This window comes from Mustelus asterias, unplaced genomic scaffold, assembly GCF_964213995.1.
Source record: "Mustelus asterias unplaced genomic scaffold, sMusAst1.hap1.1 HAP1_SCAFFOLD_382, whole genome shotgun sequence".
In the NCBI taxonomy this organism is placed as follows: Eukaryota; Metazoa; Chordata; class Chondrichthyes; order Carcharhiniformes; family Triakidae; genus Mustelus; species Mustelus asterias.
In genome coordinates, this window is record NW_027590338.1 from 233,634 (window position 1) to 245,763 (window position 12,130).

Consider the following 12,130-nt stretch of genomic DNA (forward strand, 5'->3'; position numbering starts at 1 on the left):
TAGACCACTGAGCAGTATTCATTGTTTTCTTAAGTGACTATTGTCTGCTTTTGCTAATCAGTGACTGCCATTTACTTCCCTGTTTCCTCTGCCTTGAGCATGTCATCTATACTTGATCACATTAGGTCACACGAAGTTACTTTAGGTTACATTGGTTACATACCCATCTCACTACTCACCTAAATCTACTTTATCATTTCACTAAGACCTATGAATCTGAATTCCATACTAAACTCATACAATATCCAGTACAATTTCCCTTACACTCGCTCGGCCATTTCAGAAGCTGTTTGAGAGTCAACCACATTGCTGTGGCTCTGGAGTCACATGTAGGCCAGACTGGGTAAGGATGGCAGATTTCCTTCCCTAAAGCACATTAATGAACCAGATGGGTTTTTTGGTCAATCGACAATGGTTTCATGGTCATCAGTAGATTCTTAATTCTAGATTTTGTATTTAAATTCAAATTCCACCATCTGCTGTGGCAGGGTTCAAACCTGGGTCCCCAGAACATCAGCTGAGTTTCTGGATTAATAGTCTAGCGATAATACCACGAGGCTATCAGCTCCCCTGTTGTTATATGGTACAGATTCGATATATTATTTATAGCTCTGTAATAAAATACACTTATTATATCTGGCTGTGTAATTTTGGACTGCAGTTATATTATATATTTCCAACAATCTCTTCCCTCAGAGAATTGTTAGTGTCTAGATTTCTCTTCCATAGGGACCAGTGGAGGGATTGAATATATTCAAGGATGAGTTAGACAGTTTTTGAATGACAAGGGAGTCAATAATTATTGGGAACAGGCTGGAAAATGGAGAGAAAGCTCAGATGAGGAAGGATTTCTTCACTCAAGGACGTGGTGATGTTTTGGATTCTCTACCCCAGAGGACTACAGAGCCTCAGTCATCAAGAATTTTCAAGAGAGGGATTGATAGGTTTCTGGATATTGAAGATATCGATGGATATGGGGGACAGTGTGGGGAAAATAATGCAGAGGTTGATCAACCAATAATCTGAATGAATGGTTGAGCAGACTCGATGGGCCGAATGCTGACTGCAGCTCCTATTTGTTATGATTTCTGTGCTGGACAGGAAGCAGTGAGCATGGATCTGTCAATCAGCCTCAATCAGCACCTTCAGGAGAATTGGGAGGGTGAATATTAGATACAGAAGAGTGAGAATGGAGGGAGAGTGTGTGGGATGGAGATTTACGGCTTTTGGGGAATGAGAGAGGAAAGAATGTTCATTAGAATCATAGAATTGCTGCATCTTATCAACCGTCCCTGAGCTTTCACAATGAATCCCACTTCTGAGGACACCCTTATCTCTGACTTGTCTGTACTGCCGGCAGTCTCACAAAGCAGCTGCCTGTGTGCTGATACGGGAGGCCCTGCTCGGCAAGTTTAATGCTCCATGACTGTGTCTTTAATGAATGCTCCATAGAAACTAGAAATGTCGATTTGAATTTCGATCGTATTCTGAATTACGATGTTTTTTCTAAATTGACTTACAGGATATTAGACAAGGAGAAATCAGACAGAAATCTCCAACATCACATCGAGATCTGACAGAGTGACTCGACTTCTTGGGAACTGAATATCATTGGCCTTTGAATCTAGCAGGAGAAATGTTTGTTTAGCCTCTTGGCTTCAAAAGATTGTAAACATCACTGTGACTAGGAATGCACTGAGATACACACACCCGAGTGAGTGTGTTCCAGTGCACTGAGTGTGGAAAGAGCTTTAACCAGTTACACTGCCTGAAAATACATCGCAGCATTCATAGCGGGAGAGACTGTACCCGTGTTCTGTGTGAGATTTAACTGATTGTTTAACCTGGAGAGTCACAAGGACACCCGCACCATGGAGAAACCGTGGAAATGTGGGGACTGTGGAAAGGGATTCAGATACCCATCTGTACTGGAAATTCATAAACGCAGTCACACTGGGGAGAGGCCGTTCACCTGCTCTGTGTGTGGGAAGGGATTCACTCATTCATCCCACCTGCGCAGACACAATCTCACTCACACCAATGAGAGACCGTTTAAATGCACTGACTGTGGGAGCGGATTCAGAAGCTCTCAGGATCTGGTGTCCCACCAGCGCACTCACACTGAGGAGAGACCGTTCAGCTGCTCTCACTGCTCAAAGAGGTTTAAATGGTCATCCGCCCTGCGGGTACACCAGCGAGTTCACACTGGGGAGAATCCATTCACCTGCTCGGTGTGTGGGAAGGGATTCACTCAGTCATTCTACCTGTGCAGACACAATCTCACTCACAGCAATGAGAGACCGTTTAAATGCTCTGACTGTGGGAGCGGATTCAGAAGCTCTCAGGATCTGGTGTCCCACCAGCGCATTCACACTGAGGAAAGACCATTCAGCTGCTCTCACTGCACAAAGACGTTTAAATGGTCATCCAGCCTGCGGGTACACCAGCGAGTTCACACTGGGGAGAGACCATTCCCCTGCTGTGTGTGTGGGAAGGGATTCACTGCTTCATCCAGCCTGCTGAAACACAAAGCCACTCACTCCAAGGAGAGCCCCTTTAATGCTCTGCCCGAGAGGCCGGCTTCAGAAGCTCTCAGGAACTGATGATCCCCGAGCACATTCACACCGGGGAGAGGCCGTTCAGCTGCTCTCACTGTTCAAGGAGGTTTAGAATATCACCAACACTGCTGAAACACCAGTGAGTTCACACCGGGGAGAAACCATTCACCTGCTCGGTGTGTGCGAAAGGATTTACTCAGTTATCCAGCCTGCCCAGACACAACATCATCACACCCAGGAGAGACCCTTTAAATGTGGGCGCGGCTTCAAAAGCTCTCGGGAACTAATGTCCCACCAGTGAGTTCACACCAGGCAGAGGCTGGTCACCTGCTCTGACTGGGAAGGGATTCACTCAGTCAGCAAACTTGGTGAAACACCAGTGAGTTCAGAAGTGATGACAGTTCTGGGATTATTCTTGTGAATCTTTCTTGCCCCTTCTCCAGTGCCTCTGTTTCCTTTTTCTAAATGGAGATCACAAATAGAACATAGAACAGTACAGCACAGGAACAGACCCTTCAGCCCACCATGTTGTGTCGAACATGATGTCAAATTAAACTCTTCCTTTCTGCCTGCCCTTGGTCCATATTCCTCTATTCCTTGCATATTCATGTGCTTATTTAAAACCCCCTTAAACGCCCCTATCGTATCTGCCTCCACCACCACTCCTAGCAGCGCATTCCAGACACCTACCACTCTCTGTGTAAAAACCTTACCTCTCACATCTCCTTTGAACTTTCCCCATCTCACCTTAAGTGCATGCTCCCTGGTATTAGACATATCAACTCTGGGGGAAAAGATTCTCTGTCTCTCATTTTATAGACTGCTATCAGATCTCCCCTCACCCTCCACCGCTCTCGAGAAAACAACCCTCGTTTGTCAGTCGCTCACACCCTCCAATCCAGGCAGCATCCTGGGAAACCTCTTCTGCACCCTCATCAAAACCTCTGCATCCTTTCTGTAATGTGGCGACCAGAATTGAACACAATATTCTAAGTGCGGCCCAAACAAAGTTTTATAAAGCTGCAACATGACACGCTGACTCTTGTACTCAATAAAGGCCAGCATGCCATATGCCTTCTTTACCGATAAATATTTGTGTGGCTAATTTCAGGGAGCTCTGGACTTGAACCCCAAGACCTCTGTACATGAACTGCATACTTATCCTTAATATTTGATCTCCCAAAGTGCAGCACCTCACACTTGCCCGGATTAAAATCCATCTGCCATTTCTCCGCTCATATCTACAGCTGATCTACATCCCACTGTATCCTTTGACAACCTTTGACATTATCTACAACTCCATCTAGTTTTGTGTCATCTGCAAGCTTACTAACCCACCCATCCACGTTTTCATCCAAGTTATTGATATATATCACAAATAGCGCACGTCCCAGTACGGATCCCTGCAGAACACCACTAGTCATGGACCTCCAGTCAGAAAAACACCCTCCACCACTACTCCCTGACTTCTATGGGCAAGTCAATTCTGAATCCAAGTGGCCAAGTGACCGTGAATCCCATGCATCTTAATCTTCTGGATGAGCCGACCATGAGGGACCTTGTCGAAAGCCTGACTAAAATCCATGTTCACAACATCCACTGCTCTACCCTCATCGATCACCTTCATCATCTCCTCGATAAAATCGATCCAGTCAGTAAGATGTTGACGGTGCTCCCACTGCAGTCCTGTGATGAAAATATAGACTGGTTGGTGAAATGTAGATAACAGGTAGAATTGATATCTAATGAGGACTTTAGACTTCAGAATTGAATAAAGGGCTCAGTGTTACTAACGGGGAAAGAAGGGTTAAAACCCTTACCCAGAACCCTTTTCACACACACGTGGACATCTCTGAATCTGACACACACCAAATGGAACGTTACACAAGGGGCTGGAATTCACTGGAATTTCTTAACAACCTTTCAATAGAAATGTCCTGGTACCGACTGTGACAAAGGACACAACAGACAGCAAGAACCAGGAGGAACCTTTAACCCAGAGAATGTTAATAACCTTGTTCAGGACACCAGTGCCAGGCACAGGAGGATCCCAGGAAAAACGGAACATTTAATTTCTGTCTGTTTCACAATTCTAAATGACTGATTCTTTAACAAAGGAATGTTTAAAAACAGCATTGTGATATTCCAAGGTGAGTGTGTCTGGGAAAGGGGCACACTGATGTGTTTTTATTTTAAACAGGAGGATCCATTGAAAAGCAGCTCTGGACGATACGAGCACCTCCTGACCTACTTTCAATTCATTTCAAATCACCCATCACTTTCCGTGGAATATTCTTTATTCTTTCCTGGGATGTGGACACTGCTGGCAAAGCCCCAGCACACGTTGCTCATCTCCTAATTGCCCCTGAACGGAGTGACTTGCTCGGCCATTTCAGAGGGACAGTTAAGAGTCACCCACATCGCTGTGTGGGTCTGGATTCACATGTAGGCCAGACCGGGTAAGGATGGCAGATTTCCTTCCCTAATAGGGAGCATTAATAGGGTGAACTGGACAGGTTTTTACAACAATCGATGAAAGTTTCATGGTCACCGTTTCTGACACTAACTTTATATAATTCCAGATTGATTCACTGAATTCAAATCCCACCAGCTGCCTGTCCCCGGATCCTTTGCTGGGTCTCTGCATTACTCGGCCAGAGACATTCCCACCACCTCCCCCTGAATGGAATATTCCACACAACCCCTTAGTTAAACAGGAAGTAGAAAAGAGAAAGGCTTTGACCTTTGGATGACCTCATCACCAACTACAGAAACCTTAAAGCTGAGCATTCTGTAAAAGTTTATAAACTTTATTTTTATAAAACACAGAGTAAGAAACAGGTGAAAAGTAACGATGGACGTTCCGACTGACATCAGAAACATTGATTGACCGGATAAACACTCACTGCATCACAGAGCGATCCTCAACCATTAAAGAATTGACCCACAATAAGGAATGAGAGAGCTTTATAAAAAGGGGCAGGAGTTTACACAGAGAGGTGACATCCACAGCTGCTCAGGATGATGGCATTCAGTTCAGGAAGGGGATAAAGTGAGAAGCTTTTGTGATTCAAGACAGAAGTATTAAACAATCTGGAATCAGTGCTTCTCGAGCTTGCTGACGAGCCGAACACTTCAATTAATCTCATCATAAAAACTCCCCAGTGTAAATAACATGGATTTGGCTGACAAATGTTGAAACGTTGGTTTAGAGCCACAAGTTTCGACTTCCCATTTGAGCCTGGAGCACCTTTCTGTCTCTCTGTTGCTCGTGTCAATGACAGTCAGGCAACGGAGCTGAGGGCTGAACTTAGCTGAGAATAACGGGGCCTGCGCCCCAGTTGGGATACTGCACTGGTAGAGAGATGGGAAGGTACTGGAGTGGGAAATGGGCCGCCAATCAATCAGGACACGGGAGGGGGTGACTGGGGCTGATGGTGACGTGACCCCCGGGGTTCAGTGTCCCTGTGTCCAAAGCGGGGAGTGTAAGGGAAATTGTACTGGATATTGTATGAGTTAGGTATGGAATTCAGATTCATAGGTCTTAGTGAAATGATAAAGCAGATTTCGGTGAGTAGTGAGATGGGTATGTAACCTAAAGTAACCTCGTGTGACCTAACGTAATCAAACCTAGAATGGATGACCTAATGTAATCAAGTATAGTTGATATGATCAAAGCAGAGGAAGCAGAGAAGTAGTATAGCAGTCACTAATTAACGAAAGCAAACAATAGTCACTTGGGAGAACAATGAATACTGCTCAGTGGTTCAACTTAATGTTGGTCCATAATAAAAAGAGAGAATAAAGTGAGGATGTTTTTTCTAACACATTCGGCCTAAGTCAGCAAAACCACGATTATTGTACAAGCAGAGAAGTTTACATAAGGGCAAGAATTATAACCACCATGGTTTAAGAAACAAAGAGATGTAACAGGGAGCGACCAATCGCGAATAAAACAGATAAAGAGTCAACTAAAAACAATGGTGGCCAAAGGAAGGTCCGGTTGTAAAGTAAGATAAGAATCAAGGTCGGGTTGTAAAGTAAGATAAGAATCTTGAGATATGGAGCTGAAATGTACATAAAAAGACGGTAAGCCTGAGGGCTCGTCGGATTGTTCCGGACATCCCGACTTTATTCTGTTGTGCTGCGAAATAAAGTCTACTGCTTGGAAGATCGCTGCTCAGACTCTCTGTTTTAATCGATGTGAATAAATTGTCGTCCTGGGGAACCACGACAGGAGTCACGGGAACAGGGGACAGAGCAGCTGAAGAGAAACCATTTGTGTCCAGAACATTGTGAACATCCCTTTACTCTGGCTGTCTTTGATCCTCAAGTCATTTTCTGTTTGTTTTAACCATGTTCTGTTTCATTAATAAACTTTTATCAGTAAAAATATTTGATTTTTCTGGACATTTCCTGCTGAGATTGATGCACTTTCGGGAAAGTGGGTGAGAGGGGTTGGCAGGCTCTTTAACATGCTGGGCTTTCAAGAGAGCTGTTAAACATGCTCTATCTCTGATCCCTCACTCAACTTCACTCCGTTATTTTCCATTTCTGTTCTGGTCCCGCCTGGAGTAACATCTACTCGATCTTTTCCTCTGAAAGAGCACCGTGAGTTCCAGGTTACTCGTACATAAGGACAGATGCTTCAAGCAACAGATCAAGCATGGATGTAAAAGATTCTCCAGCTCTCTCTTTACCCCTATCCAAGTTGTGGACAGTTCTTACTCTGTGTTATTTCCCCCAAGCCCTTAATTGTCCCAATCTATAATATCATTTTACTGTAACTTTCCTCACTGTGTGTCCATGTGCAGTGTGTTTAATTGGATCCTGATTGTTTTGAACTCAGCAGTGCTAACCACTGTGGCACCATGCCACGCTAACAAGTCTTGTTATCTGTTTTTTTCTATTCTGTCGGCCTCAGAAGGGAACATTTTATAATTCCCACAGCATTTTAAACATTCTTTAGATCTTTATAATTCTAAACGTTATAAACTTTTGTGTTCAAATTTACATTTCCAACCTAACAACTGTATTAATGAATCATTTATTCTTTAATTGTCTCTCAATTCAGGCTGTCCATTTAACTAATTTCCTGCTTTACAATTGTGGGAACTTCAGTCCACAGATAAGGGAGTCAAATGCATTGTTAAAAGCAGGATGTTCTTTATATAAATAAATAACAAAGTTTAAAAATAATTGGCAACATTGGAACCAGCCTGGACTTGCAGACTGAAACCCCACCCAAAGCCCGCACATGCTCAGAAGGGAGAGAGGTTGAGAAGAACACTCTGTAACAATTCTCCCCTTAAATTTCAATCCCCCATCAGGACAGAAATACAACAAAAGTAATGTTTTTAACGACACGGAAGTCTGTCAGGAGCTTTGCGGTTGCATTGCAACCTGTACAATACCACTGGTAAATCTTGTAATGATGGATCTGGAATGGGAGGTGAAGAGGTTGTTTGAGAATCTGTACATGAACATTCCTCTTCCACTCCCACAGCAGAGTCAACTGGCAAAGCTGGAACCATTTCCTGGTGAACATCCACAGCAGCATGACCCTCTGCCATGTTCTCAGTAATGGTTGCTGACTCTGAAACTGTTCCTGACTCGGGGTCACACCGCAAGCGAATATGGTCTTGGTGTCTGCGAACAACTCTTCCGTTTTACAGTCTCACCACCAAAGATACTGGACCACTTTGGTTTAAAATTATTCCCGGTAACCACCTTTGGTTACTCCCAAAGTTTCTGAGTAAACCTGATCATCCGGTTTGAACTGCCTCTCTTTGGCGCGGTAGTCCTGTCCCTCCTTCTGCTTCTCTTGTCTCCTGCTCACTTTTGCTCTGAGATCTGGATGAAGCAGATCCAGATGAGACTTCAACCTTCTACCTAAAAATTCCACAGGAGAGTGTCCGGTTGTGGATTGTGGTGTGATGCGAAACTGGAACAAAAATCTTGAGAGCTTGTTCTTAAAGTATCGCCTGCCATTCTCTTCAATCCCTCCTTCAGAGTTTGAACAGCTCTTTCTGTGAGACCATTTGTAGCCAGATGAAATGGTGCAGTACGCACATGGCGTTGACCATTCCTTTACAGGAATTCCTGAAACACCTCACTTGTAAACAGAGTGTCGTTATCTGAAACAAGCCAATCTGGTAACCCAGGGCTTGCGAAAATTTGACAGAGCTTCTCTATTGTCACAGGAGCCGGAATATTACTCATGGTCTGTGCTTCCAACCATTTTGAATGCACATTTACAACAACCAAACACATGTGATTCATGAAAGGTTCCCCAAAGTCCACATGTCTGGACAACGGCCTATCAGGCCACTCCCAAGGATGAATTGTGTTGGAGGGAATGAACTCAGAAGAATCATAAGAACATAAGAAATAGGAGCAGGAGTAGGACATCTGGCCCTTCGAGCCTGCCCCGCCATTCAACAAGATCATGGCTGATCTGAAGCGAATCAGTTCCACTTACCCGCCTGCTCCCCATAACCCCTAATTCCCTTATCGATCAGAAAACTATCTACCCGCGATTTAAACATATTCAACGAGGAAGCCTCCACCACTTCAATGGGCAGAGAATTCCAGAGATTCACTACCCTCTGAGAGAAGAAGTTCCCCCTCAACTCTGTTCTGAACCGGCCCCCCCCTTATTTTGAGGCTGTGCCCTCTAGTTCTGGTTTCCCTTCGAAGTGGAAAGAATCTCTCCACCTCTACCCTATCCAGCCCCTTCATTATCTTATATGTCTCTATAAGATCACCCCTCATCCTTCTAAACTCCAACGAGTACAGAACAATCTGTTTAATCTCTCCTCATAAGCTACACCCCTTATCTCTGGTATCAACCTGGTGAACCTTCTCTGCACTCCCTCCAAGGCCAATATATCCTTTTGCAAATAAGGGGACCAAAACTGCACACAGTACTCCAGTTGCGGCCTCACCAGTGCCTTGTACAGTTGCAGCAAGACCTCCCTGCTTTTATATTCTATCACCCTCGCGATAAAGGCCAACATTCCATTTACCTTCTTGATCACCTGCTGCACCTGCAGACTGAGTTTTTGCGATTCGTGCACAAGGACCCCCAGGTCCCTCTGCACAGTCGCACGATGTAATTTTTCTCCATTTAAATAATATTCCAATTTACTATTATTTCTTCCAAAGTGGATAACCTCACATTTGCTAACGTTATATTCCATCTGCCAGATCCTCGCCCACTCGCTCAGCCTATCCAAATCTCTCTGCAGATCATTCAGCACTCAATCCTGATTCAATCGACAAACAATTTATTGAGTTATTCAGTCCCAGTGGGGAGAAGCCACAGGGGCTGACCATGTGCAACTCCACCCAACAAAGAAAACCATCAATTCTTATACAGCTACTCAGCTCATCCCAGCTGGACACAATCCAATCAGAATGATAATAGATTACATTAATTATATATAGGTGCAATGAAATTAGTATCTGGGCATTATGGGGTTTTGTGATCACCTCATGAACAGATAGGTGCCCCATCATGATGTTTTCCAGACCCCCTTATCTACTATCCTTGGGCTTTCTTTGGTACCAGACTCCCTTGGTTTGAAAAGGGGTGGATTAAAAGTTCTCAAATGGACATCAGCACCCTTCCTTTGTTTTAATCTAACGAACACACGGTCTGGGAATCATTTCTATTTAATAATCTCACATTTTAAACTTTTTCCTTCAGTATCCAATTCTAGAATTTTCCTTTTCATTGTGTCAATTGCATCAGGAATAAATCTTTGGACCTGACAGGAAGTTTAACCCAAGATCAATCCAACACAGGATTGGTCAGAATCATTTCACATGTCCCAAATTTTAAATAACCATTTCAAATTAAAACTCTCATTCTCACATGTGTGAATTGTATCCGGATTAAAATTCCCGCATGTTTAGTAAAATATCCTGGAATCCTGTCTCTGGCCAGTAAATATGGCTCCAGGTTCATAACTTCTGAACAAATAAACTTTGTTAATTACAGTTCCCTTTTTAAAATCTGTTTGATTTAAATCACAGATAGAAGACCTCAAAGCTTGAAGCATTCAACCCACAAATATTATCCATACACCAGCAGAGAAACTTCACACGTGCTTTACAACAATAACTGAAATAAATTCCTTAAGCGTTCTTGTAGTTCTCTTTTTAAACTCCCAGAAATACCTTTAATTGAAGACTCGAGACAAGGTTAATTCCCCAGATAAACTTTAACAAATGCAGTTGTGGAAGTAATTGAGAGCAGAAACAATAACAACACAATCCAATCCCTGAAATCACTCGTGAACATGTTGGTGTCTCAGCAGCTTGGATGAAACTCTGAAGCCCTTCCCACACATAGAGCAGGTAAACGGTTTCTCCCCAGTGTGAACTCGCTGGTGTCTCCGCAGGCTGCATAAGTCAGTGAATCCCTTCCGACACTGAGAGCAGGTGAACTGCCTCTCCCCAGTATGAGCTTGCTGGTGTCTTTGCAGGCTGCGTAACTGAGTGAATCGTTTCCCACACTGGGAGCAGGTGAATGGTCTCTCCCCAGTGTGAACTCGCTGGTGTCTCCGCAGGTTGGATAATCGAGTGAATCCCTCCCCACACTGAGAGCAGTTGAATGGTCTCTCCCCAGTGTGAACTCGCTGGTGTGTCCGCAGATTGGAAAGCCGAGTGAAACCCTTCCCACACTGAGAGCAGGTGAATGGCCTCTCCCCAGTGTGAACTCGCTGATGTCTCTTCAGGTGGGATGACCGAGTGAATCCCTCCCCACACTGAGCGCAGGTGTACGGCCTCTCCCCAGTGTGGCTGCGCTGATGAGCTTCCAGCAGAGATGGGTATCTGTATCTCTTCCCACAGTCTGCATATTTCCATGGTTTCTCCATGGTGCAGGTGTCCTTGCCGCTCTCTTGGGTGGACAATTAGTTGAAGCCTCATCCACACATAGAACACACCGAGTACAGTCTCTCCCCACACATAGAACACACCGAGTACAGTCTCTCCCCACACATAGAACACACTGAGTACAGTCTCTCCCCACACATAGAACACACCGAGTACAGTCTCTCCCCACACATAGAACACACCGAGTACAGTCTCTCCCCACACATAGAACACACCGAGTACAGTCTCTCCCCACACATAGAACACACTGAGTACAGTCTCTCCCCACACATAGAACACACTGAGTACAGTCTCTCCCCACACATAGAACACACCGAGTACAGTCTCTCCCCGCTGTGAATGTTGTGCTATTTATTCAGGCTGTGTAACTGGTTAAAGCTCTTGAGCCAGTGCACTGGAACAGCGCACATCCGGTCCTCCAGGCGTTGCCATTGGTCAATGTGCCGCATGTCGACAATGAGGGGGCGGAGCCCGGGCCCACGTGGGGGTGGGCGGGGCTTTGACCGCCCGCCGCGCTGAGCTGGTGTCCAATCCGCAGTGTGCTGCTTCTGTAACCAGCGATATTGCTGCCAATGGGACACTGTGTGCTGGGAACGCCCCTCTGAGTCATTGTGACGGCACAATGGAGCCCTGCCTGAATCAGCCAATAGCAATCACTCTGCTCCGCG

The 12,130-nt window shown here is 44.8% G+C and overlaps 1 protein-coding gene across 1 annotated transcript; it reads right to left on the reverse strand.

Moving 5' to 3' along the window:
* Positions 1-10,723: 10,723 nt before the first annotated feature.
* On the reverse strand, positions 10,724-11,838 carry LOC144486529 (uncharacterized). Its single transcript, XM_078204578.1, has one exon. It carries the CDS (start codon positions 11,441-11,443, stop codon positions 10,853-10,855), a length of 591 nt encoding a protein of 196 aa, XP_078060704.1. The 5' UTR covers positions 11,444-11,838; the 3' UTR covers positions 10,724-10,852.
* Positions 11,839-12,130: the final 292 nt, after the last annotated feature.

What these genes read in the sequence shown, in the direction of transcription:
- LOC144486529 (XM_078204578.1), bottom strand. Translation starts at nt 11,443, where the DNA reads ATGGAGAAACCATGGAAATATGCAGACTGTGGGAAGAGATACAGATAC.